This window comes from Polistes canadensis, unplaced genomic scaffold (assembly GCF_001313835.1).
Source record: "Polistes canadensis isolate GaletaPanama2010 unplaced genomic scaffold, ASM131383v1 scaffold_245, whole genome shotgun sequence".
Lineage (NCBI taxonomy): Eukaryota > Metazoa > Arthropoda > Insecta > Hymenoptera > Vespidae > Polistes > Polistes canadensis.
In genome coordinates, this window is record NW_014569792.1 from 46,645 (window position 1) to 71,083 (window position 24,439).

Below are 24,439 nucleotides of genomic sequence, written 5' to 3' on the forward strand. Positions count from 1 at the left end.
TTAAGTTATTTGTTTTTTTTTTGCCCATCTTTTATTGAAAGACGAAATTTTTCGAATTATTTTTATGACGATCGAAACACGCTACAATAATTTTAATACAATATTACAAGTAAATATATAAAATTAAATTTATATATATAATAGCATACTACATATACAAGATATACATTTACATTTTGATTTTCTCTGAAATATTATATAATGTATTATAATTTATAGATACTCGAAAACCTAAAAACATTCGATTTCTCATATTTCACATATCTCACGTATTTCACATACTTCACGAAAATCATGGAGAAGAAAGATGAGATAGAATGTATGTGTGCGTGTGTACGGGGTCAGTGCGTTAAAGAGGGGTGGTTTTAAGTATAGCCTAATTTTATGGGACATCAGCTATTATTAACGACGATACGTCTCGTCACACGAAGACAGGTAAAGAATTGTACTGTTAGTGAAGAAGTCATTTAGAATAGGGACGACGCATAGGATAAAAACCAATTTTGTTGTTGGTATTGTTGTTTGTCCCGGCATGAATTGTCACACGTCGATGATTACATTATATTAGGCATGCATCTGATCAGTCGTTCGTGGATAATTTGTATCATTGTATCGATCATCTCTTCATCCTGCTACGGTTAGGAAACTAACATAACGTTCGTTTTTCACATTTCCCCCATCCCTTTTTTCGTTCTAATAATATTAAATCTTTGCATCAATCTAATATATAGGATAACTATAATAATTTGAACCACGAATTAATCAACGTTATCAGTTTGATTGTTTCCCCTTCTTTATTTCTTGATTAAATTGATATATGAATCAACCTATGTGATATAGGATAACGTTAATTTGTGCAATAAATTAATCAACGTTCAGTTATCATTTTGATTGTTTCCCTTTTTTTCTTTTTATTTCTCAAATCAATCGAAATGAATTTTTGTTACGTAGATTATTTCGAATGAACAATAAATATATTCATTTGCAACGTTTGTGTATGTGAACACCTTAGGACTGTCCTGTCTGTCATATTTAGAAGCCACTTGGTATCCCAAGTACGTGTTAAGCACGTGTTACACGCTAATGAGAGAAGAGACTTTCCTACCACCTGTCCACAAACTCTGCCCACAATTATAGGAAGTTTACGCATTTACGTAAGAGAGAATTAATTAATTTTCTCCTGTGTATCCGTGTTAGGTTATCTTACAAATTCAAAAAAAAATTATCTCTCTATTATTATTATTAAATAAAATATATATACATTTTACCATTGAATAGAAAAGAAAAACGTAAAAACATCTACGAAAAAGAAGAAAAAGAAAACCTTTTTATTTGCGAATCAGCTTTGAATCGGTTGATAGGGGAAGGAATGGGAGAAGAGAAGGGAAAAGTCAAAAAGGATTTAAAGATCAAATATTCATTTCTCGACTCGCACAAAAATACAAGCTTAAAACGTGTTCTTTTTCTATGCAGAATATATAGAAGTATAATAATCAAAAGAAATCTGCGGAAGTCATATGACATTGAACATTTCTACGAATAATAAAAATAGATATATTTTTTTCCATCAAATCGATATAGAAAATGTCGGGATTCACGAATATCGTTTGTGGTGTTATACTATTCCCCCGTTTGAAAATAACTTTCATTGACCAAATTTAACGCTAATACTGTCCAAATACGGGAGCCGCTTTTGTCAAAAGGATAGGTCAGAGATCTGAAAAATCCTAAACAGGGATACTGGAGGGGAAATGGGAAGACATGGGGACGAGGGGACGGGGGAATTATAGAGGGAGGGGGGACAGCTGTTGACTCGAGATCCGTAAGGGCCCCGACAAATGGGGCTTAAGTCACTCTCTCTCTTCTCAGTCGTCTCTTCTCGGTCTATCAGTCATCGTGGAATAAGAAGAAGAAGAAGAGAATGCATTCGAGCGTTATATGGGCCCCCATTCATGGAATATAGTTGAAGAAACTTCGTTCCTTTCTGACACGTATCTATATATATATGTATGTATGTGAGTGTGTATATATCATACGCGACGTACACGTTAGAATTCAATTTCGTTTTTAACTTATTAGCTGTCTGCACTTAAACATTCGTCACACGCGAAACATATTCACGCTTATAAAAAGAAATATTATTATTATAATATATCGGGAAAAGAGAAAAGTTTTTTCCTTCTTATCTGTAAGGTATATATATAGGTATATAAAGAAAAATGAATAGGTCTCTATCATTTTACAAGGTCTCACACGAGTGTCTCGCAAAATTGGATTGTAACGATAAATATATGACGATGAGCGTGAGATGTATCGAATTTGAAAGCTCGAATCTGTATGAGGGATGGGGTAGGGTTAGGGGGAAGGTGCGGGGGCTGGCGGGGTGTCTAGAATTTTCATGATTTTTTTTCTCTTTCCTTTTTTATTTTTGTTTTGTAAGAAAAAACCGTGCTGCGATCCTCCTGTATCGTAAAAGAGGAAGGAAAAGGAAAAAAAAAGGAAAAACGGTCCGATGCATCAATGTCATAGGTAGGAACATTGTTCCGAAACGCAACGACTTGTCCCTAACGAGATATTTATGACGTCACGTTGCGGCTTAAATAATAACCAGTTGATGATGGATTGCCATCGTTGGTTTGTTATATACGCGCGTAGAAAACCGACATCATTATTGCGGTTGGGATTGTTGTAAAGTTTCACGGCTTATATTCGAATCTAGCCTAGGATCGTGCAATACGTCATTTAAACGCAACGTATGGAGGAAGAAGATGAAGAAGAGTATAGTACTGTCGTCTAACCAAGGGCCTAACAGATGTGCCTAATCTCTCTGTATTAGCGATAGCCACCGTCGATCCCGTCGATTTCAATTCGTACCGACCCTTCCACATTCTCCTACCACTAGTTTCTTCTTATCTGTCAAGTAATAAGCCTGTGTTCAATAGATTTTCATGAAAATGATTATTCCAAGGTTTTTTCCCCAATGCTCAGAGATTTTCATATTAATAAGAGTAATAAGAATCGAACAACAATAAAACAGGGACCAGGAAAAAAGAAATAATAATGCATAACTCAGTTAACCTCAAAAATATTAATAAATAATACTTATGTACCTCAATTAACCTACATAACCTCAATTAACTTCAAAAATATTAATAAATAATACATACGTATCTCAATTAACCTACAAAACAGACCTTTTCATTACTAATATTCACAAAACACAAGATATTCACAGTTATTTAATATCAATCATCACTGTGTGTATTAATTAAATAACTTCAAACACACATAAATAATTTTTATTTGTTTGTATCGATATAAAACAAGTGTTCTGTATATAGAAATATCAGAATATTGATATCAGTCCGTACTTAAATGTAAGGGAGATATATCGACTTACTTCATGCAGTTCATTTCAAATCGCTTTGTTTTCCCGCGCATCATAAATACCGACAAACTTAATTCTATTAATTTTTTAGGTTTGTCGGTGCGCGCGCATCATAAATACCAACAAACTTCATTCTGTTAATTTTTTCATCGGTCGGTACGCGCGCATCGTAAAAATTCACTCTCATCATTTGTTTCGAAACGTGCACAAAATAAGTATATACTCGAAAATCTAACATATTTCGTTTTGTATGTTAAATTGTTCAAAAGGGAATCATTCAAATTGTTCAGATATGCATCGATCGTCCCTTCAATCGAAAAAATAACTATTAAAACATGATTAATTATAATTATTTTAATTAGATCAATAAAATATATTTTCTAAATGTATGAATTACAAGAAATATCTGCAATAATCATTTTTTTAGATTCTAACCTAAACTCTTTTAGTATAAATGGGTATATCAAATAAAACATAACAAAAATATAAAACAAAACAAAAATTAATCATTAATATGATTGACAAAAGAAAAATGATTCAAACAAAAATTGAAATAGAATAAGGTAAAATATAGAATCGGTTAATAATTTGTCAATATAAGTAGTCGGTCAGAGTTAAAAGAGGAGAGCAAAGTGTCGAATAATCTGTTTAGCGTATCAAACTGAAGAGGAGGGAGAGAAATAGAAAGAGAGGGAGAAAGAAAAAGAGGAAATGACAGGCAACGTTTGGCAATGGTCGAGGGATCATTTCCCCTCTCTACATCCTGCCTACCTTTGTATCATTGATAGAAACGGCTTCCGTGCTTGCTTTTTCACAGCCTCCATAGAAACGTATCCCCATAACAATAGGTTAAAGCGTCAAATTAGGCGGTACAGGTCAACTGCATGGGCGTCCCTGTTTGGTTCGTGACTTTCGTTCGAGGCGCACGCAAGCACGCATATAAGTTCAGCTTCGAGTTAGGGTGTCGTTGATGGTGTTAGGGTACTTTTTCAAGCAGGGGTAAGGAAGGGAAGGGGAAGGGATGGGGAAGGGGAAGAGAACATTGGCTTCTTCTTTTCCTTTCTCTATCTTTCTATGTCCCTATGAGTAAAAGTCACCTATATAATACTATAATACAAATAAGTAGTCAGTCAGTCAGTCAGTCAGTCAGTCAGTCAGTCAGTCAGTCAGTCAGTCAGTCAGTCAGTCAGTCAGTCAGTCAGTCAGTCAGTCAGTCAGTTGGTGCCTTGCCACGTATATAGCCGTCGGTCTATTATGGTTCTTCTTGATCTCCCGTCTATTATACTTTATACCTTTCTTTCTTGATCGGTATGCTACAGAAATTATTCGTAGCAGTTCTAGTAGTAGTTTGATTCTACTACTACTACTACTACTACTACTACTACTACTATTACTATTACCTTTCCGGTAACTCTCTATCTTTTTCTCTATAGTATAAAGTAACCCATGGTATAAAAACCTTTTTTCATTTTTATCCTTCTCTATTTTCTTCCTATATATCAAACCAACAGCTAGTTTAGTTTAGTTTAACTTAGCATTTTTTACCCTTTTGTATTGAAACTTTTATTCATGTGTTAGAAAATGATTTTCTATTTGAGATATTTAGACAATATGTAAATATAGGACCAGTTATAAATGGTTAAATACAAATTGAAAATTTGTATTTTGAATTACTATAATGATATTTTTATTATTATTACGAAATAATGAATCATAATGTTTCAATATTTCATTGTCGTGTTCCCGTTGGGCGATATTCTTCCGTTTTTTTTTTGTCTCTTTTTTTCCCATCATCACTAAGTTATCTTCATATGTTCGTTTAATGAAACGAACGAATAAGAAGTATATATACGATCTATTCTCTTTTCTCTCTTCGTTTTGTTAGAGAGAAATCATCTCGGAATCATATACTCCGATGCACTCGAAATGATCCCAGTGGAATTCGCCTCGGCCGACGGTGGCTTAATCGTGTGCGATTAATTCATTTGAGAAGATCAAGCAAAGGGGGTGCACCCCCGGTATGCACACGAACAGATAAAATTACCGTTAAATAATTTTATTATGGCCAATCACGAAAAAAATATCAAACAATATATTACAGTATGTATATATCTTATGCATTAATTTTCGATTAATTGTTTATCACGTACAAAAATCAAAATTTAATAATAAATAAATATCACAGGGAGAAGTTTGGATAAGTTAAACGAAAAAAAAAACAATCAGAACATTATATTTTGATTTTGTTTCAACGTTTTGTCCCTTTATTGGGATTTTTTCGGCAACTCGATCGTAAATGTTCAGAATCTTCTATGTATTTTACGATACATAAGAACTATAATATTTCATTAAAAAGATTTAATTAATATCTATCGATATTTATAAATCATAAATGATCCCATTCATTTTTGATTCGTAAAATAGATCAAAAATAAACTTCCCATGTTATAATAATGATTTTATGAATACGAACCAACGGAAAACAGGATATAAAGTTTGTAATAGAGTCTCATTTCGTTGTTAGGTAATAGCAAAATATACATATATATAACGAAAAGTTTGAATTACTTGTAGGAAAGATAACGTAAACATAAAACAATACTATTACAATCATATAATCCTATAATAATACAAAACATATATAAATCAAATTAATATATAATAAATAAATAATTGACAAATAATTAACGTAAATGAGATCGTAAATGATAAAAGATAAAGATATAATTATAGATATATCTCGATGAAATACACGTACAGATGTGTAACATGTAACATCTTGAAGTATCTCACAGTTAGGATAGGTGTAACATCGAGGACGTATTTTGAAGGAAACACAGAGAGTAGTCAATGCGGATTTTCCCCCCCATCTTCGGTTGCTTTCATAGGCACGGGGGATACAGTTTTACCCCTCTCGATACCCTTGTTTCGCTCTCGCCGATTTAATCCCGGATTCAGCACTCAATTTGGTGCGTTACACAGCGGTTTGTATGCCCTAGCTCGCCTTACTCAAGCCGGTACACCCTCTTCGTATTACTGTCTCTACTACCCGCCCATACTAGATCGCTTCATCTTGTTCCACCCTTCTTTCCACCCTTCCTTCCTTCCTTCCTTCCTTCCTTCCTTCTTTCTCACCCGTTATATATATATATATATCTTTCTCTTTTACATAGATACTCTCGAAAACTCTCTTTTCATCCTTCCCAGTCATCCCCCTTCTTTTCCCTACTCCCTATCTATCTCTTTTCATTTCCCAACCACTATAACCACCCCCTCCTCCTCCTCCTCCTCGTTCTCTTCTCTTTCACTCTCTCGAAACTCGGGTTTGTTTCCAGCACCAGCAAAGCAACACCACTCTTCCGATCTTTCCACTGTGTCCGTCTCTCTTACACTTAATGTAAGTTTTCTCTCAAACCCACCAACCAACCAACCAACGGTCGGTCCCTTACGTTTTTCATCCACCCCTTCAGTAGTACTACTATGATACGAGACGCTATGTTTCAAGCTTGAAGTGTCTCTCGAGTGTGAGACTAGTAGTCTTCTTGCAATCCTCCCCCTCATCCCTCTCTTTTACTCTCTTTTACTCTCTTTATCTCTCTCTCTCTCCCCCGATTCGCATTTAAATTAGATTAGATAAGTTAATCAATGCGGTATTCAAAGTAAAACCTGGGATTTCGTGTTTCGCACGCTATAGAAGATGGGGAGGGTCGAAGAGGGAAGAGAAAAGGGAAAATGAGAGGGGGGTAGGGGAAGGAAGTTGGAAATTATTGGTAGTTTTAAAGAGTATAAAATGGTCTTCTAAAACGTGGCATGAATTCGACGTATGGATTCGAATTTTGAACTGATGTTTCTGCTATCCATTGTTTTGATACCTAAAAGAGGTAAACCTGACGTAAAATAGTAATAGTAATAGTAGTAGTAGTAATAGTAGTAGTGGTAATATCGGTATTGGATAAAGGGTGTAAGAGAAAAAGGAAAACAGGAAAAAATGGGACGAAACTGTACGCGGGTCTCGAGTTTAGGGGGCGTATACACTTTTACTTTTTTGTTTTGGTTTGATTTTGTTTGTTTGTTTTTTTCTTTCTTTTCTTTTCTTTTCTTTTTTGTTTTTTTTCTTTTTTTTTGGTTCAACAGCGTACATCGAAACCACAAAACCCCGATGGAAATCTCGGAGACGCGTTCGTCACGCGCCCGCCGGTTATCAAAATTTATCGTAAACGTTTTGAATACCGATCCTGGGGAGCTTTCTCTTTTCAAACCAACCAACCAACCTCCCCAAACCTCTCCGCCCACCCCTTTCCTTTCCTTTCCTTTCCTTTCCCATTCGTGGATTTATCGCGGCTCGTCGGCTTTACCGTCGATTCCGGGCCCAATCCCACCACCGATTCTGAGATCGCGAAACCCGATTGCGAATGCGTAACCTTTTATACAAACTTCTGTCTCGTCTCGTCTCGTTTACCTGTCACTCGTACTTCGATAAAATGTTCTTCGAACATTTTTATCTCGAGTATAAGGTGATTTAATTATTGGGATGGGGAATGGGGAAGCAGAAAAGATAAAATGATCTAACTTTTCTTTACTATTGATCACGTTTCTCAATGTTTGATATATTATTAATTTCTACAATTCGAGTCTTTTAATTACGTATTTTATTTTGGTCTAAAAACAAAGGATATATATTTTTCAACGTGAATTTGATCTTTTGTTCGTTTATCGTAATTCCAATTTTAATTATTACAAGAAATTTAAATTGACAAGCGCATTTATGCGTACTTTAGTTCATACATAATATTCGAAGGGTTCATTGATCGGTCGGTCGTGTTTGAAAAGAAAAAAAAGGCAAATCTTTCATCCGTAAGAGGAATATAAATCAACATCGATGGGTATTATACTTTGCACGATATCCAAAAGTAGTAATATTATTCGAGTATGAGTTAAAAGCCAAGAGAAAGAGAATTGTAATAAGATTATTTCAGTACTTTTGGTAGTAGGATGCATTTATCTTGAATATTCCTGAAGGAATTAGGTAGATACGAGACGTCCGGAAGATATAATGCGCCTTTTACCGAATCCGCGCGAGTAACACGACTTATAAAACGCTAACAAGGGAAGATCGGAGATGACCCCCAACCCAACCCAACTCCTCCGACCACCCTCCCCACATTTCTGGTTCGCGGAAACTTTGAGAGCTTTTAGTAGACATTCCTCTGGGTGACTAAAAGGCAAACGTAGTGGATAGGTTGGGATGGGGTGGAGTTTGGGATGGGGACTAAAGGGGTGGACTGAGAGTGCCTGTATGTTAGGGCAAACGGCCAACCATTTCTCCGACGAATGAATTTGATTTCTTCGGAAGCTCCCCATAAACTCTGTTCGCGCTCGAACTTGGCTCGTTATTATCTTTTTCCATTACATTATCCTTTGTTTTTCCGTTAACGTGCCCGAATATCTTCCGAAAACGGGGAGAAAGTTAGCCGTGTAGCAGATTCTAACCTTACTTTTTGATCCACATTTTATACAACGGAACAATAATTTTCTCTTGCTAAGAAAATGATGACAAAGATGTATAATAATAATAATAATAATAATAATGGATAAGAGAAATCAATAGTTAGAAAGAAAGTATGAGTTTTATTAAAAATCATCAAAGAATTATTCACCTAAAAATCGTTTCAAATAGCTATAAGTAGCACTAGAAATTGAGGTTACTTTTTTTCTTTTTCCTAACTTAACATATTTTCTATCGATAGACTATGAAAAAAAAAGAAGTAGAAGAAGAAGAATAAAAAATTTTTAGGCTCGTGGAACGTGCGATCCGTGCCAAACGAGGAATTAATCGAAATCGAAGGTGTAACGTCGGAGTCTGACAAACGATCTATTCTTACGTTGAAAGAAGAGTTTCGATTGGTTGGACGAAGAACGATAATCAACCAATCCTCTTTTTTCTCCCCTTGCAAGCTCGATTGATCTTGAAAAATGGAGAATTCGATTTGCAAACGTTTAAATGACTATACTACACATAATATATATGTGCATAATATAGTATAGTATAATATAGTATAGTATATAGTATACGTATATATATATACTTATAATTATGTATAAAATAGGGACATGAGCGTGGATAAGTACGTACACAAAATGTCGTAGAAATTTTCTTTTTGAGAAATGTTGCTGGCAGATTGCGTGAAGTTTATCCATTGCGGTACAAGACAAATCGACGAGTTGGGAGGAAAGGGAGACCCTCTTAGGTACATCGGTGGCTGACAAACTGGCCAAAGCCCTTCTACGACCCTCTCGGTCGCCACATTATCGGACTCCTGTGGACAGCAAGGCCATTTATACTGTTGAAAGACTGAGAGAGATGGTGAATCGAAGACAGAGAACGTGGAAACCGCACGAATGAAATGAAATTGTTTTCTCCGTTGTCCTCCTCCTCCTCGTCCTCGTCGTCGTCGTGCGTTTTAGTGTGTAGGTAAACCTACCTCTTTTTTATTCTATTTCTCTCAATCTCTTTCTCTCTTCACAACACTCGAGTACTCGTTTAACGAACGGGACCAGAAAAAAACGAAAGAACGAAACTGAAACTCGCTTGGAATCGCCATTGTCTTGTCATGAAAGAAAGAAATAAAGAAAGAACCAACAACATGTTGTTAGGTAACAAACGTAAACTCGGTACGTGAATTAGCTCGTAAGTGTTAAATAAATCCTAAAAAGATATATATAACATTTATCATTATTATTATTATTATTCGTTGATAGAATTAGAGTAGAACTCGATGGATTTGTAACATAAACAATTACGAGGGATTTATAAAGAGATTTTTAAGTAAATTTTACATAATGTTAAAACAGGAGACAGATCGGGAGACTTAAGAAGAAACATTAAGGTATTTTTGTAACAACCGTTTACGAAATAAGAGCTAATAACCGAGTAGGATTAATGATGAATGAAGAGAGATACATAGATAGAGATAAAGAGAGGTAGAGAGAGAAAGTGGTCATACGCAAAATCGGTCTAACGCACGATGGACCTCCCTTTCTGATAATTATGCTTTATCAACGGTCATTGAATTAATTCGTACGAATTTATGTGCCGTATAATCGAACATCGATTATGCGGTACGCCAGCTAATGTTAAAATCGATTATTCGATAATTAATAAATTGGAACGAGAGCATGAACGGTTAAAGTGCTAGAACAATTTTCGTTGGTAGAAATTTAAGGTTAGGTTCAAATTATTGGTTTAAATATGTGTTTATAGAAAAATAAGAAAAAATAAAGATAGATTTGATAAATATATTTTGTTTATAATAATAATGGACATTTTAGTTAAGATCATTTGAATCGTAACGTCATCAACATTATTATTATTAATATTATTAGAAATTCGCGCATGCAAATGATTGAGAATGTCAATGTGCTCGAAATCGGAGTGGACATTTCTCAAGATTTCTAATCAGGGATGACAGAGATGACGCGTCAAGATATTTTGATAAGAACATCTCAGAGCAACAGGTAAATGTTTGAATTTCATGATAGAAAGCGAGAATGCTAATGTTCGAATTGTTAGAATTCAAATTGTATGATCGTTTCAAGTAATTATCATCAAATATTATCTACTTCTTCTTCTTCCTCTTTTTATTAGGACTTTGTCCTGTTATAATAGCTTTTTTTGTTTATAGCTATTTTTAGGAACGATTTATTGTTTTTACCGTAGGGTTGGTTGCTAGCCTCACCCTTATTTAATATTTTGTATTTTCATTTGTATAAATAATACAATTTTTTATTTTAGAAATTATATCATATTTATTTCTTAAAAGATACAATATTATCTAATACGTTAGAGCAAAGATCATCAAATGTATGCCATTATTATTATTATTATTATTATTATTATTATTATTATTATATTATATATATAAAGAGGGGGATTGGTCAACACACTGTGAGGATTAGTACTTACGCGTGTAGGATCATGGAGTGTGTAGTATCATCCCTTACAGGATTGGTTAGTGTGTTGAATCAGTATGCGTAGGGCCATTGCGTGTAGGATGATTGCGTGGAGGATCTGTACACGTGTAGGATAAACGCGTGTACGACGGGATCCGTTAGGCGACACCCAGATCCCAGGATTTGCTTCATATAAAGTAGTATAAAGATTCGATTAGCGGTAAACATGTACATGTGTCGATGATTACTAAAGTATTCTGTAATGTAAGTCAAGGAAAAGAAAGAAAAAACAGAATTTATTTAGAAATACTTCCACAATAATAAAACCAATCTAACCAAAATTCAATTTATTATCAATTAGAATAATTTACAGTTCAATTTTACGTATACATACTTTCGTTAATCATTTTTATTGAACCGAATTTTGTCTCCGTTGGCTTCCATTTTTAACACCCAATAACTCACAACTGAATGGACCAAACAAAAATCAGCAATAGAATATTTTTAATGTGAAATGTAACCCCTTTCCAACGTGCATAAATCAGAAATATATTTGATCTATACTTTACAATATATCGATCATTAAAGGGCATCCACCGAAAAAATAGATTTCTTTTTCCCTAACCTAACATATACATAAAAATTGCATTGCCATATATTATTATCTATATTTTCCGTCAGAAAATGGCCAAATTAATTGCGATTAGTAAATTAAACGAAACAATAAAAATGAAAAATATTTCGTTGAACGAACAAACGAATGAACGAATGGTTCTTCGTAAAGAGAGACACGAAGGCGTCGCCTTGAGCCAGCAAACAATATGGCCGAGCGAAATGGAGTGGAATGTCTGGGTGTTCGGATGGAGTGAGTGAGAGAAAGAGAAAGAGACGGAAAGAGAAAGAGACAAAGAGAAAGAGAGAGAGTGAGTACGGTCGGGCGGTAGTTGGTGGGCTATAATAACGTATAAAGTAATTAAGGACATCGGGCGACAGCGAAGGGAGAAGGGTGTACGGAACAAGAGGTGGAAGAGTAGTGGAAGAGAGAAACCAGAGAGAGAGTACAGGGAAAGAGAATGAACGACAGAGAAACCAGAGAGAGAGAGAGAGTAAGAGAGGAAGAGAGGGAAAACGGACAGGTTAGGGAATGCGACATTTACATAGTAATTAAATCGCGCGAGCAAGTGGGACCGTTGGGGGAGATACTGGTGCTCGAGCAATTACAGACGCATTAGATTGCGGTAAGCACTTGTTTATGGCCTACCCTGCGCCCGTTTTACTCTACTCGATTCTGCTCAGACGTGGCACACGTTTCTATTCTCTCTCTCTTTGTCTCTGTCTCTATATTTCTATCTTTCTCATTCTCATTCTCATTCTCATTCTCTTCCCTTTGTCTTTCTCGTTTTCTCGTTTTCTATTTCTCTGTTCCTGTCTCTCTAAAGCAGGAGTTTTGGCATCATGTTTTTTACCTCTCAAATACCCTACAAGTTACAACGTATACGTTGTTCTCGTACCGTGCGGTACGGTATGGTGGTGCGGTAACACCATACTAGGAAAAGGATACGAGTGGAAAAGCGAGTTAGCGATTCGCGCGCTTACGAAAAGGGACCCCCACGGTTACGGATTATGACTTTGCCCGAGTAAGGTCCACGTCGTAATCGATACTATTTTCTTTGGATATAAAAAAGTATTAGATTCTTGCTACCCACAATACCTCTCTCTCTTTCTCTTTCTCTTTTTCTTTCTATACACATATATACAAAGGTATACATCCATATATGTAAGTGTAATTTTTAGGTTAAGTATTATAATATATCTTTATAATATAGTATAATAATATATATCTCTATCTTGTGTGTGAAAAACGGGGTATATAAAAAAGAAAATAGGAAAAAAATAGTTGTACAATGCAATTGTTTTGAATAGTCCAAATGAGAAAAAGTCCAAAGTTACCAAAGGATTATTTAAAAGAGTCACGTGCACTTTTATTTGCGGGTATTAAAGTCACCCCATTTTGAACGGTTGCCTTACTCGAAACAAGATCTCCAGCATAGACAAAGTAAACGCCCCCCTGTTGCCCCAACTCCACTCTTCCATCTCATCCTCCTCCACCCCTTCTCCTTTTCCTTCTCCTAAAAACTGATCGTCGAACGAGGAAGAATAACCGGAGTTGAATTATTGATGACGTGAAACCAAAAATATTATCAAAACTATCTTCTTTCTCTCGCATTTCCCATAGAAGAAGATTAATAAGAGAGTTGGGCGTCACTTATCACAGCCCAGATGACGTAAGCATTGGTCTTACCCCGTGTGCAAATGGTGTTATAAAATGTTAACTAAAAGATATTAATAAATAGTAAAGTAGCAAATGGTGATCACGCAGAGAGCTCTTGTAACCTTCCCACCCCTTTCGTTAGATCAAGAGGGTGGTCTACATTTGTTCTTTTTCTCTCTCATCCTCTCACCCACTCTCTCTCTCTCTCTCTCTGTCTCCGTTTAATTCTAACTATCTAACTCTCACTATTTGCGTATGTTTGTGTATACGTATATACGTGAAACAAGAGAGGGTGTCGTGAGTTATGAGTGCTCTGTGATATCAATGCATCAATTTGACTAAACGAAGGATTAATTTAATAACAAGTCAGCAGATGAGTCGTCGGATGATGTATAGAGAAGGGAAAAGCAGTAAACGATGTTAGTCGGGGATATAAAGCTACGTTGGTCTTTTGTAGCTTAGTGTACTGTTCTCGACCCCGCGCAAACATACTCGGCTTCGGCTTCTTGACAAAGAGATACGACGCCGATAGATGTTACAAAAGAGAAAGAGAGAAAGAGAAAAGAGCCACCATGCTAATCGGTTTAAGTAAATTTTCAGTTTAGATTGGTTGCCAGTCTATTACGTGATTCTATACATGATTATTAAAACGAAAAATGAATTTACTTTACTAATTTTTATTCATCTTTATTAAACAAATATTCGTTCATTCAAAAATACTTGTTGTTCTTTTGTTTTTTAATTCACATCAGATTTAGAGTTATAAGTTTCGTTATTTAAAATACTGCATTCTTTTTTGTTCGAATCCCTTTTCTATGATTTTTTTTCTATATGTGTGTGCGTGTGTGTTTTTTTTTTAAACACCATTATCATCACTCGAACCGACTACATGTCGGTCGATGAATGGTAATAGCTTTTCGGGTATCTCGTAATATTAATGATTGTTTGGAACGTTTCTAATGATAGTAGAAATCGAATGCTCCTGGAAACTACTCTGATCGTTCATCTGTGAAGACCACGCCGGGGGTTGAGGGGAAGGGGAAAATGGAGTTGTGTGCGAGCGGTAGAGCGTAGCGGGGGTTGGTACGACGTAGGGGGGTTGGATATCACTTTCATCGCGACGTAATGTTACTAAGCGACAACTTCTCTCGCACCCTCTATCTGTCATGCCAATTAACCAGCCCTCTCTGCCATCGTCTCTTACAGTACTCTCTCTCTCTCTCTCTTTCTCTCTTACTCTCTCTCACTCTCTCTTTGTCTCTGTTTCTCTTACTCTTACTCTTCTTCCTTCTCTGTGCTAAAGTAGTAGAGTAGTGTTAGGAGCAGATTTATGAGACCGTTTAGAATGATACATTTTTCACGATTACGATCATTTTCAGACTCGAAATTCAAATGAAGGGAATGATCGATGATTAAGCAAAAGAGAAAGATAGAGAGAGATCGATTTATCGATGGATATATTTATCGTCTTTAACGATAGACAGAGTTACGTTGATAATATTGCTCGGTGAACCTGTTAGAAAGTTCATCGGATGCGTTAAAGTAAGTTAAATGGATAGTGAATATCCGTGATACTTACTATAAGACAGAATGACCGTCGAAGAAGGAAAAGCAAGAGAAAGTCAGCAATATCATAAAATAAGTTGGTGGCGTAGATGGCCACGTTGCGCTCCTCTAATGGACAATAACCTGCGATATATTGCCTCGTACCGGACTACCCCAAAATACGTGACTTTTCTATATTTTGTTGTCATCTTCTATAATTTAAACGTAACTTTTGTTATTTCTATATACTCTATTATCTAGTTGATAGAAAATAATGATGAAATTATTAAAAATATTCGATTACAGTCAGATTCTTTTTATGAGAAGTGATGTCATTTGAATTAGTCCCTGTTTCAATAGTCATTTGTTTTTTAACTTATATTATACTTATATTATATATACATATATATATATACGTATATATCGAGAATATAGGAAGGTTATAAAAGTTACGTCATACATTTATTTCATTTCCGGAAGACCAATAAAAGTCCCAATAATAATTTCGGATGTTTTCCAATGCAACATGTTTGATTTAGTGTCGGACATTTTGTGATCGCATATCTGCCTCGTAAATCTCACCGCGGTGGCGCCACTGCATAAAAATATCAAACGTCGATGTGTCCGCGTTCAACCCCAATCCCGCGTAAAATATTGCTCGCGATTTCGTGCAACGGAAATAGCCTTTCATTCCCGTCGCCTGATAATTCCAGAATTTCGCAATTTATACTCCGGAAGGTTATAAAAGATATGCCCGATCGTGAGTTATTATTAATTGCCGTACGTAACGATAAAGTGAAACGTTTAATTTCGATAAAAAAGAAAATAAAATAAAAAAAGAACTGGGGGTGAGAGAGAGAACCAAATAAAAACCTTCCCAACCAACCAACCAACCATCCCTCTGCTCTGTCGAAAAATTACAACAACAAAAAAAGAGTAGCACGAAAAATATTTCGAACATCGAGTAATATACATTGGGTGTATACGCAATGGAAGATCATACGAATAGATTTCGAAAACACAAAAATGCTCAAATAAATTTATCTCTATACGATTTCGAAATCCAAAATTACGCGTTACCGTTTTCAGATTTCTTTCTCTCACTCTCCCTATCTATCTATCTACCTATCTCTCTTATTTTTCTTGTTTCTCACTATAATAAATTTACGCTGAGATTTTCTTTAGAAAAATGTTTTAAAGAATAATAATATTACAAAGATGACTTATACATATATACTACGTATCGTTGATACCGAAAAATGTCCATGAATGCGAAAGCAAGTTTGAAGTTTTAAAATAGTAAGAAGGCAAAACGTAGAAGCTGCCTGGCATCGCGTAAAACATCAGAGTTTATTACTAATAATGTAAAACGAGTGGAGGAAGCTTTTGCTATTTCAATTCCGGTTATAAAAGAAAAGAAAGAGGGAAAAGAAAGAGGGAAAAGATGGGGGCAAGGAGGAGGATTATTGAATTGCACAAGACAACGAATGGAGAGGAATGAGAAAATGGGGTGGTAGGGGTGGAAAGGGGGTAGGAGGGAGAGAAAAAGAGAGGATGGGAAAGAGAAAAAAAAGAAAAAAAGAAAGAAAGAGAGCACGCGCGCTCCCATCGGAATATTAAAATAATCTACCATTACTTTAATAAATCTGTCCCTCCGTTTTGCCTTCTACGTCGCGACTTTCTGGTCTCCTCTAGCGCGTTCCAGGCAGCAGTCACAGATGTGACTGTACCCCTAATGAGCGCGCTATTTTTCACGAGTATTTTTATCCCGTTTATTGGCTGTCCGCTTCACAAACTGTCGGCTGGATATTAATCATCCGACTCTTACAACTCTGCTTTTATTTCTTCCAAGAATGAAGAATAGAAGGGATGGTAAAAGAAGAAGAAGAAGAAGAAGAAATTCAAGGGACGAAAGCTCGAGCTCCTTCTTCATTACTATTATTAAAACTAGACTAATCCATAGGAAAAGAGTTTCTTATTGCTAACATTTTATGACAATTATTATTATTATTATTATAAAGTACGCGAATAATTTATATTTTTGTTCTCGTCCATCGAAATTATTGTTGCATACTTTTATTTATATTTAATCATATATAACTTATATTTATATTTAATCATATATTTAATATACATATATATTGTAAAGAATGGATTGTGGTTTTTATCGTTTATTATAAATTTATGAAAAATAATTATCTCGTCGAGGATTTATTATTTATATATTCTTGTTTTTAAATCACAGTAAAAAATCACGTGTTCAAAAGTTTTTTTCACCCCCCAATAGATGGCACTGCGCTACATTATCACGTGATAATAACTTGACAAGGTTCATATAGTTTGGTAATCCTTGCATAGATGGCAGGTCAATATGTTTACTACTATTGTGGTTATTATTTATTTTTATTTAATTTACCATTACTTTATCTCTCAGATATCAAAACCAATGTTTCATTCGTATAAAACACTGAAATGTTATTATACAGTAAGAGCTTAAAAGAAATTTGATAAAAATAATTGTAATCAAGAGGGAGCACTTAAAAATAACGACACTAGCGAACCTATAAGTTCTTAAGGGTGCGATTGAAATCTAGTTTTTTGTAATAGTGGTCTGTCTGGTCAATCTTTATATTTGTAATAAATCATTTATACGTATTCCCAATATACCTATTTCATGCAGATTGAATATAAACGAATTTTATCTATGAACATTAATAAACACAGGTGAATGCAACGTGTGTGTAACTGCATGCAGGTGTTGCATGCGGAAAGATAAGCATACGTAAACTGACCTGCTGTTACACTAATAATATATATCAATATAGAAAAATTCTTTTAAACGATGAAGAGAATAATATAATAAATAAATTATACGACTAACACGTATTGTATCTATTCGCAAACATTATTGATTTAGCATTGTTTCTTAAGACTTTAAAGTATTTTTGTTAGCAAAAAAGGAACGTAGGTTAGTTTTTTCAGTCATGGCACAATCTACGGCCAGTGGAACGTCATCTCGACGATACATGAGAGAACATGACGTTAATGTATCTTCTTCCTCACGTTATATGGCTAATGAATGGGAAACTAAAGAGGTACTACTATTACATATTTGTGAAACTATGATTTCACTTTGTTTTTATCTTTTTTTTGATATTTATTCATATATAAAGAATGGAAATTATTTTCCATTGCAAGTATTTATTTGTTAATTTTTCGTAATATTAGGCATTGCCGCAAAGAGAATTGGAGGAAGCTAGAGCACGTGCAGCGCAAATGGAAAAAACTATGAGATGGTGGTCAGATTGTACTGCCAATTGGCGTGAAAAGTGGAGCAAAGTTAGAAACGAAAGGAACATGGCTCGAGAAGAAGCCAAGGCTCTTAGAGCTAAATTAGAAATTGCTATGAAGGATGCTAATACGTATAAACATGAATCACAAGAATTGGAAATGAAAAATGAACAGTTGAAAAATGAAATAGAAAAGATACATATGTTATTATTGAAACATGCAGGACATTTCAATCAGCAAATATTCTCGGTGTTGGAATCCGATTCACAATTAAGGAGTACACTTGGTATAGATGAATTGTTAGACTTTTACAATAATGTAGAGCAACAAGAAAAAGGGAGTCAAAAAGAAGCATTATCATGCCAACGATCGTTTGAGGAATCAAATGTTAATATGAGTATTCATACTGCTTTACCGGATAGAGATATCGAAGAGTATGTACTTCAAGGTGCAGTTCCAAAACATGCAGTAGAATTATATAAAGAAGGTTCTTTGAGTACATTAGACAGAGATATTGCACAATTAGCTGTAGAATCATCGGTAGAAAGTAAAGCAGAAAAACGTCAATCTTCAATAGAAATGTACAATGAGGAAGTATTAGCGCAGAAACTATCTATGTTACAACTTAGGTTGGATGAGGCAACTCAAACTATTTATGACGAAAAAGTGTAAGTTTTTATTTAAGCAATATCTTTTATATATATCTAACAAAGAGATTTTGAGAAAAAGCTTTGTTTTGATTTTTTGTATACATTTTTATAATATTTTAAATGCAACTTTTTATCAAATGGCGCGATAGCGTAAGTAGTAGCGTGCTCGCTTCTCGTGCTGTTAGTCAGTGGTTCGATCCTCCATCGGGGAAGTTTTTTTAAATAATTTTTTTCTATTTGTTTTTTAATTGTTTTTTTTTATAATTCTTAATTTTTAAATATATACAGGAAAGAGAAAATTATTTATTGCAAAAAAATTAGAAATAATAAATTTTTTAATATCCTGCGCAAATAATAAAGGAAAATCGATTACTTAAATTACAGTTAACATTTTATTTTTTGTAAGACATCGTTTGTCTTACCGATTAATTTATTTTATTTTATTTTATTTTTGTAGAGAAAAGAATTCATTACACAATGACATGGAAAAATTGAAAGTAGAAGTTACACAGTTACAAGAACAGTGCGAGGAACTTCAAAAAAGTAGAGATGAAGCTATAAGAGAACTTTTAGAATTAAAAGAACGATATCAAGATGAGCTTAGCAGCGCCCACAATGATTTGGTTGTTGAAACTTTAAGTAAAGAAGGAATGGATCATAGATTGTCAGAATTATGGACAAAATTAGGAAAATTACAAGCTGAAAATGCAGCAGAATGGGGTAAACGCGAACGTTTAGAGACTGAAAAAATTTCATTGGAGAGAGAAAATAAGCAATTACGAATTGAATTGCATGACTTACAAGAAAGACTAGAATCACGAAGATCTCGTCCACTTTCCACTACGGATACGGAATTGGATAGAAAACTCTTGCAACAAGAGCTTTTGGATAGAAACAAGGTTTATATTTTATATAAAATTTCTCCATGTCTTTTAAACGGATTTTACATTATTTCTTTTCATCAGGAGTTATCAGATATAAAACATTCCCAAACAAAGTTGAAAAAACTGTTAGGTGAAAAAACAACAGAATTATCACACGCAATGCGAAGATTGGAGCAATATGAAGGAGAAGTTAAAAGAGTCAGAGGAAGAGTAGACGAACTTAAAAAAGAATTATCTTTAGCTCAAGACGAAGTAGATGTTGCAACCAATAGTGTACGTAAATTACAGAGGGCCAATGAAGATCTTCTGGAACAATTGCAGTCAGCTAATGTACAATTAGAACATTTTAAAAACAGGTACATTATTATTTTCCATCTAACATAATTATATGTTCTAAATTAATCATATGCTCTCTCTCTTTCTCTCTTTCTCTCTCTCTCTCTCTCTCTCTTTCTCTCTCTCTCTCTTTCTCTCTCTCTCTCTGCTTCATCGTTAGTTCTGAAACAAGCGGGGTGAACAGATCCGTGGAATCATTAGATAATAAATTAAACGACGATGAAGAATTATCCGATGGTATGATTTAATCTGTCTATGATTAAGATATAAATTAGTATGAAATTATGCTTTTGCATTTACTGTTTTAGACTATGAAGTAAATCAAGCCTAATACACGATCGCTACGGAAACATATTCACATTTCGTTTAGTTAAGAAACTAAATGGAGTTAACAAATCGTTAGGAGGTAAAAGTAATTTATATTTCTTATATTCCTGTGTAATCTTAAGAGTCTACTGACAACATTATTTCATTACCAACTTTGTAAATGTATATACATAGTAATCAGCAAACTAGGTATTTTACCCAATCTTATTCCTGTTAATGTATTTTTAAAACTGTGCATTTATAAGATTTATTTATATGTTTAATTATATTTTTAGAATTTTTTATTATTTTATTAATAAAATTCCGAATTTTTTACTATTATTGTATATAATTTTTTCTTTTTATATATATATATATTTTTATTGTTATTTTTTTATATTTCTTCTTTGTATACATCTTTATTTAATGACGATTTAGATTGTTTAGAGTTTATATTTTTTTATAATTATTTGTATCTATGTACACACTGTATATATCATAAGAAAAATTAATAACACACACACAGTTGCCACCTTTTAAAAGACTTACTAAATGTACAAGTCATGATACCTGATTCGTATGGTTCAAACCCCGTATGTCAATGTTAAAAATGTAAGTAGAATATGATAAAGCAATGATGCATTTACCTATGTGCCCGTGATTTTAATGTTACAGTTACAAAATATATTGTACTAATAGAAATTAGATAACAAACATTTATAGAAAAAATGTTATCTATAGTGAGAGTAAAATTATTTTTAAATTATTGACTCGTAAAAATTAGATTATGATTGAATGAATAAAAACCATATAATACTCTTCACTTATTTCGAATGTATTTTATTGGTAAATCGATAAATATGATAAAACATGCATTGAAATATTTTCAGAGAGAGAAATATTATTCATTTAGAAAATATATAATAATTATAATAATATTCTAGTAATATAATATTCGATGAAATTATGATGTTTATATAATAGTTACATATTTAAAAACGATTAACCTGTCTCTTCAATTATGCGTATTTTTATGGCAAAAAGCGATATATGAAAGAGATTACATATATATATATATATATATATATAAACTAAATGGACAATAAAAATTTAACTAATGATTAATATATAAAATAATACAATATATAAAATAATCTAATATACACAGTGTGATTAATTAACATTTCATTGGTGTACCATCGGGATATGTTGGTACTTTAGGTTTACAAATCTTTGTTCTACCATTAGAGCCGTATACGACGTTGCAAGAAAATGTAAAATATCCGCACGTGGAAGATTTAGTATAATACCGATGTTCATATTTTTTTTGAGAATTTTTGTTATCATCTATTTTACCGGCAACACTGTTTGTTACAGTGTAGTAACTTGGTCTAATTGATTTATCTAAATCACGTGTAAGGAAACCATTAGACGACGATCGAGTATGAGTTCGATCACTATTACTTTTAGAAATAGGTGTTCCTGTAAATCTAGCGTAATTGTTGTGAAGCGATCGTGTTTCTGGACCAAGTGATTTGTTTTCAAGAGTGGTAATATTTGGTTGTGCTGGAATTAATGCTACAGTTTGCGATTGAGCTTTTCCATCTCCTTTAGCAATTGTATCATCACCAGCAACTGACATTACTCTTCCACGAAAACCAGGTGGAACGGTATAACCTGGTAAAGATTGACCCGGTTGTAATCTGTCATCTTTATGTAGAATATTTGAGTCCTGAGTTACCCTAACATCGTACCGATTAGCATTACCGATTTGTATCATTTGCGATTGATGTTGATCTTCTTGTTTTATATTAGAAGGAAAGCTTTCTAAATTGGGTGGAGGATTTTGCCTAGCAGATGAATCATAATCTTCATCTTCGTATTGATCTTCATATTCTTCCTCCTCATAAACTGGCTCAGTTACGCGTTTATTATCCGTAGATTGTTCCTTTCTATTCATTGAATTTTCTACTTTTTCCTTTGATACACCACTAATAACCGTTTGTCGTGAACTTGAGCTTGTTTGTAAGCCTTGCCTCTGTCCCTGAATACGATTAAAATCAGCATCGTTCGGCACAGTCGTTACTTCCGTGTCGTCATTTCTGGATATCGATGGTATATTATTCGGTTTATACGGCCTATAAACTTCAGAATTGGTAAGATTAAAATTAAATGGTTTTCTAGAAGCTACTGCGCCAGATCCTGATCCAGCCTGTGCAGCACCAGTATAAGTGATACCGTATTGAAACGATCCCTGTAATTGAGATTGAGATTGACCCCTATGAGTTCCACTTTGTGCAGACGCCGTACCACCACCACGGAAAGGAAGGGAATATTTTTCAATTTTGCTATCATCTTTTAAATATGGCTGAAATCCAATCTGTGCCTGGCTGGAAGTACTCCCTTCGCCATTAGCTTGCGCATCTGCCATTCCACCTTTGGAACTGGCTTGCACCTGAGAATTTGTTCCATGATTCCAACCACTACTTTGCGCTCCAGTTGAGGTAGCGCCAGAATCAGAATTTAATTGAACCTGAGCTTGACTCTTTCCACGACCACCAACACCTTCCGCATTACTAACCGCACCATCCTTCCCGCCACTTATTTCGGCTTGAGCACTTCTATTAATATCACTTGTACCAGCTTGCGCCGAAAATGATGCAGAACCACTGTAAATACCAGACACTTGAGATTGTGCAGTACCCTTTCCGTATTTACCTTGGGCGGATGCACTTGTTTCTGTACCAGAATCAACTTGTTTTACGGAACTAGATGCTTGGGTATCTGCAGTATCATCTTCTGCACTCGTGCTTGAGATATCTTTAGGTTTTTGATAATATTGTGACGGCTCTACGGCGCCTGTGGTACCGACACCTCCTGGATATTGACCTGGGATCGTTTGACCGCTGATTCCACCTGGATAGTATTGTTTAGTATCAGGATATTGTCCTGATGGATACTGTGCTGTAGGATATTGAGGGACACCAGGAATTTGATCAGTAGGCAATCTTCCGGAAGGAGGATACTGTCCGATTAATTGACCACCTCCTATTGTTCCTGTTCCTGGTACAACACCTCCTGGCATATATACACCAGAACCTGGATAAACTCCACCTGTAGTAGTCATTCCAGGGATTCCACCTCCTGGTAAAGATGCACTTGGATATACGGTTCCTGGCGTTATATATCCAGTTATACCCGGTTGAGTTTGTCCACCTTGCGGAGAAACGATGCCAGGACCACTAACTCCTGGTATTCCAGATGATATTCCGGGATACGATATAGAAGTACCTACATCTGTTTTGGCACCTGTAACAATACTAGGAAAAATTCCTGCACCAGGAATTCCTCTTCCATCCGTTGTGGTCCCTCTACCAGGATAAGCCGGACCTCCCGTGACAATGGTACCAGTTATTTCCCCAGGATACATTCCTCTATCACCCACTGGAGAAACACCTGGATATGTACCTCCAACAACACCCGTTGTACTTACTCCAGGTGGAATTCCACCTGGGTATGTTCCTGTTCCAGTACTAATGGGATAAGAAACTCCTGAAATGAAAGTCTCTGAAATAAATAATTGCTTATAAGGCTACTATACTATTAGTATTACAATTTTTATGAAATACCTGCTGGGTAACGTTCTCCAGGTCGACGAAGTGTCTCTGTTGGAACACCTCCAGGATAAGTTGTAATAATTCCTGGGATAGGACCACTAGGATAAAGTCCACCACCTCCAGTTGGTAATCTACCCGGTGCAGTGCTACCAGGATATATTTCAGTTCCTCCTGTTGCTGTAGTTCCTGTTACGATACCA

The 24,439-nt window shown here is 34.8% G+C and overlaps 2 protein-coding genes across 3 annotated transcripts in view; one reads left to right on the forward strand and one right to left on the reverse strand.

Annotated features, from left to right (window-relative positions):
• The first annotated feature begins 17,570 nt into the window (after positions 1-17,570).
• Positions 17,571-20,873, forward strand: LOC106790551 (coiled-coil domain-containing protein 102A). Of its 2 annotated transcripts, none has more exons than XM_014755533.1 (6): positions 17,571-18,250; positions 18,384-19,114; positions 19,554-19,995; positions 20,062-20,336; positions 20,489-20,553; positions 20,625-20,873. In XM_014755533.1, exons 1-6 carry the CDS (start codon positions 18,140-18,142, stop codon positions 20,645-20,647), a joined length of 1,647 nt encoding a protein of 548 aa, XP_014611019.1. In that variant the 5' UTR covers positions 17,571-18,139; the 3' UTR covers positions 20,648-20,873. The 2 variants fall into 2 exon arrangements, with proteins under 2 accessions (XP_014611019.1, XP_014611018.1); XM_014755532.1 differs by having other exon boundaries at positions 17,572-18,250; positions 20,477-20,553.
• A 920-nt stretch (positions 20,874-21,793) lies between these two features.
• The window catches only part of LOC106790541 (mucin-19-like), a 6,001-nt gene continuing 3,355 nt past the window's right edge, over positions 21,794-24,439 (reverse strand). The window contains exons 6-7 of the mRNA XM_014755519.1: positions 24,252-24,432; positions 21,794-24,174 (exon numbers count right to left, since the gene is read on the reverse strand). Of these exons, the coding sequence (XP_014611005.1) occupies positions 21,800-24,174; positions 24,252-24,432 (2,556 nt within the window). The 3' untranslated portion in view covers positions 21,794-21,799. The remainder of the gene's footprint in view (positions 24,175-24,251; positions 24,433-24,439) is intronic.

Coding starts and splice junctions, on each gene's coding strand:
- LOC106790551 (XM_014755532.1), top strand. CDS start 18,140: ATGGCACAATCTACGGCCAGTGGAACGTCATCTCGACGATACATGAGA. Junction 19,115..19,553: donor ACTATTTATGACGAAAAAGT/GTAAGTTTTTAT, acceptor TTATTTTTGTAG/AGAAAAGAATTCATTACACA. Junction 19,996..20,061: donor AGCTTTTGGATAGAAACAAG/GTTTATATTTTA, acceptor TCTTTTCATCAG/GAGTTATCAGATATAAAACA.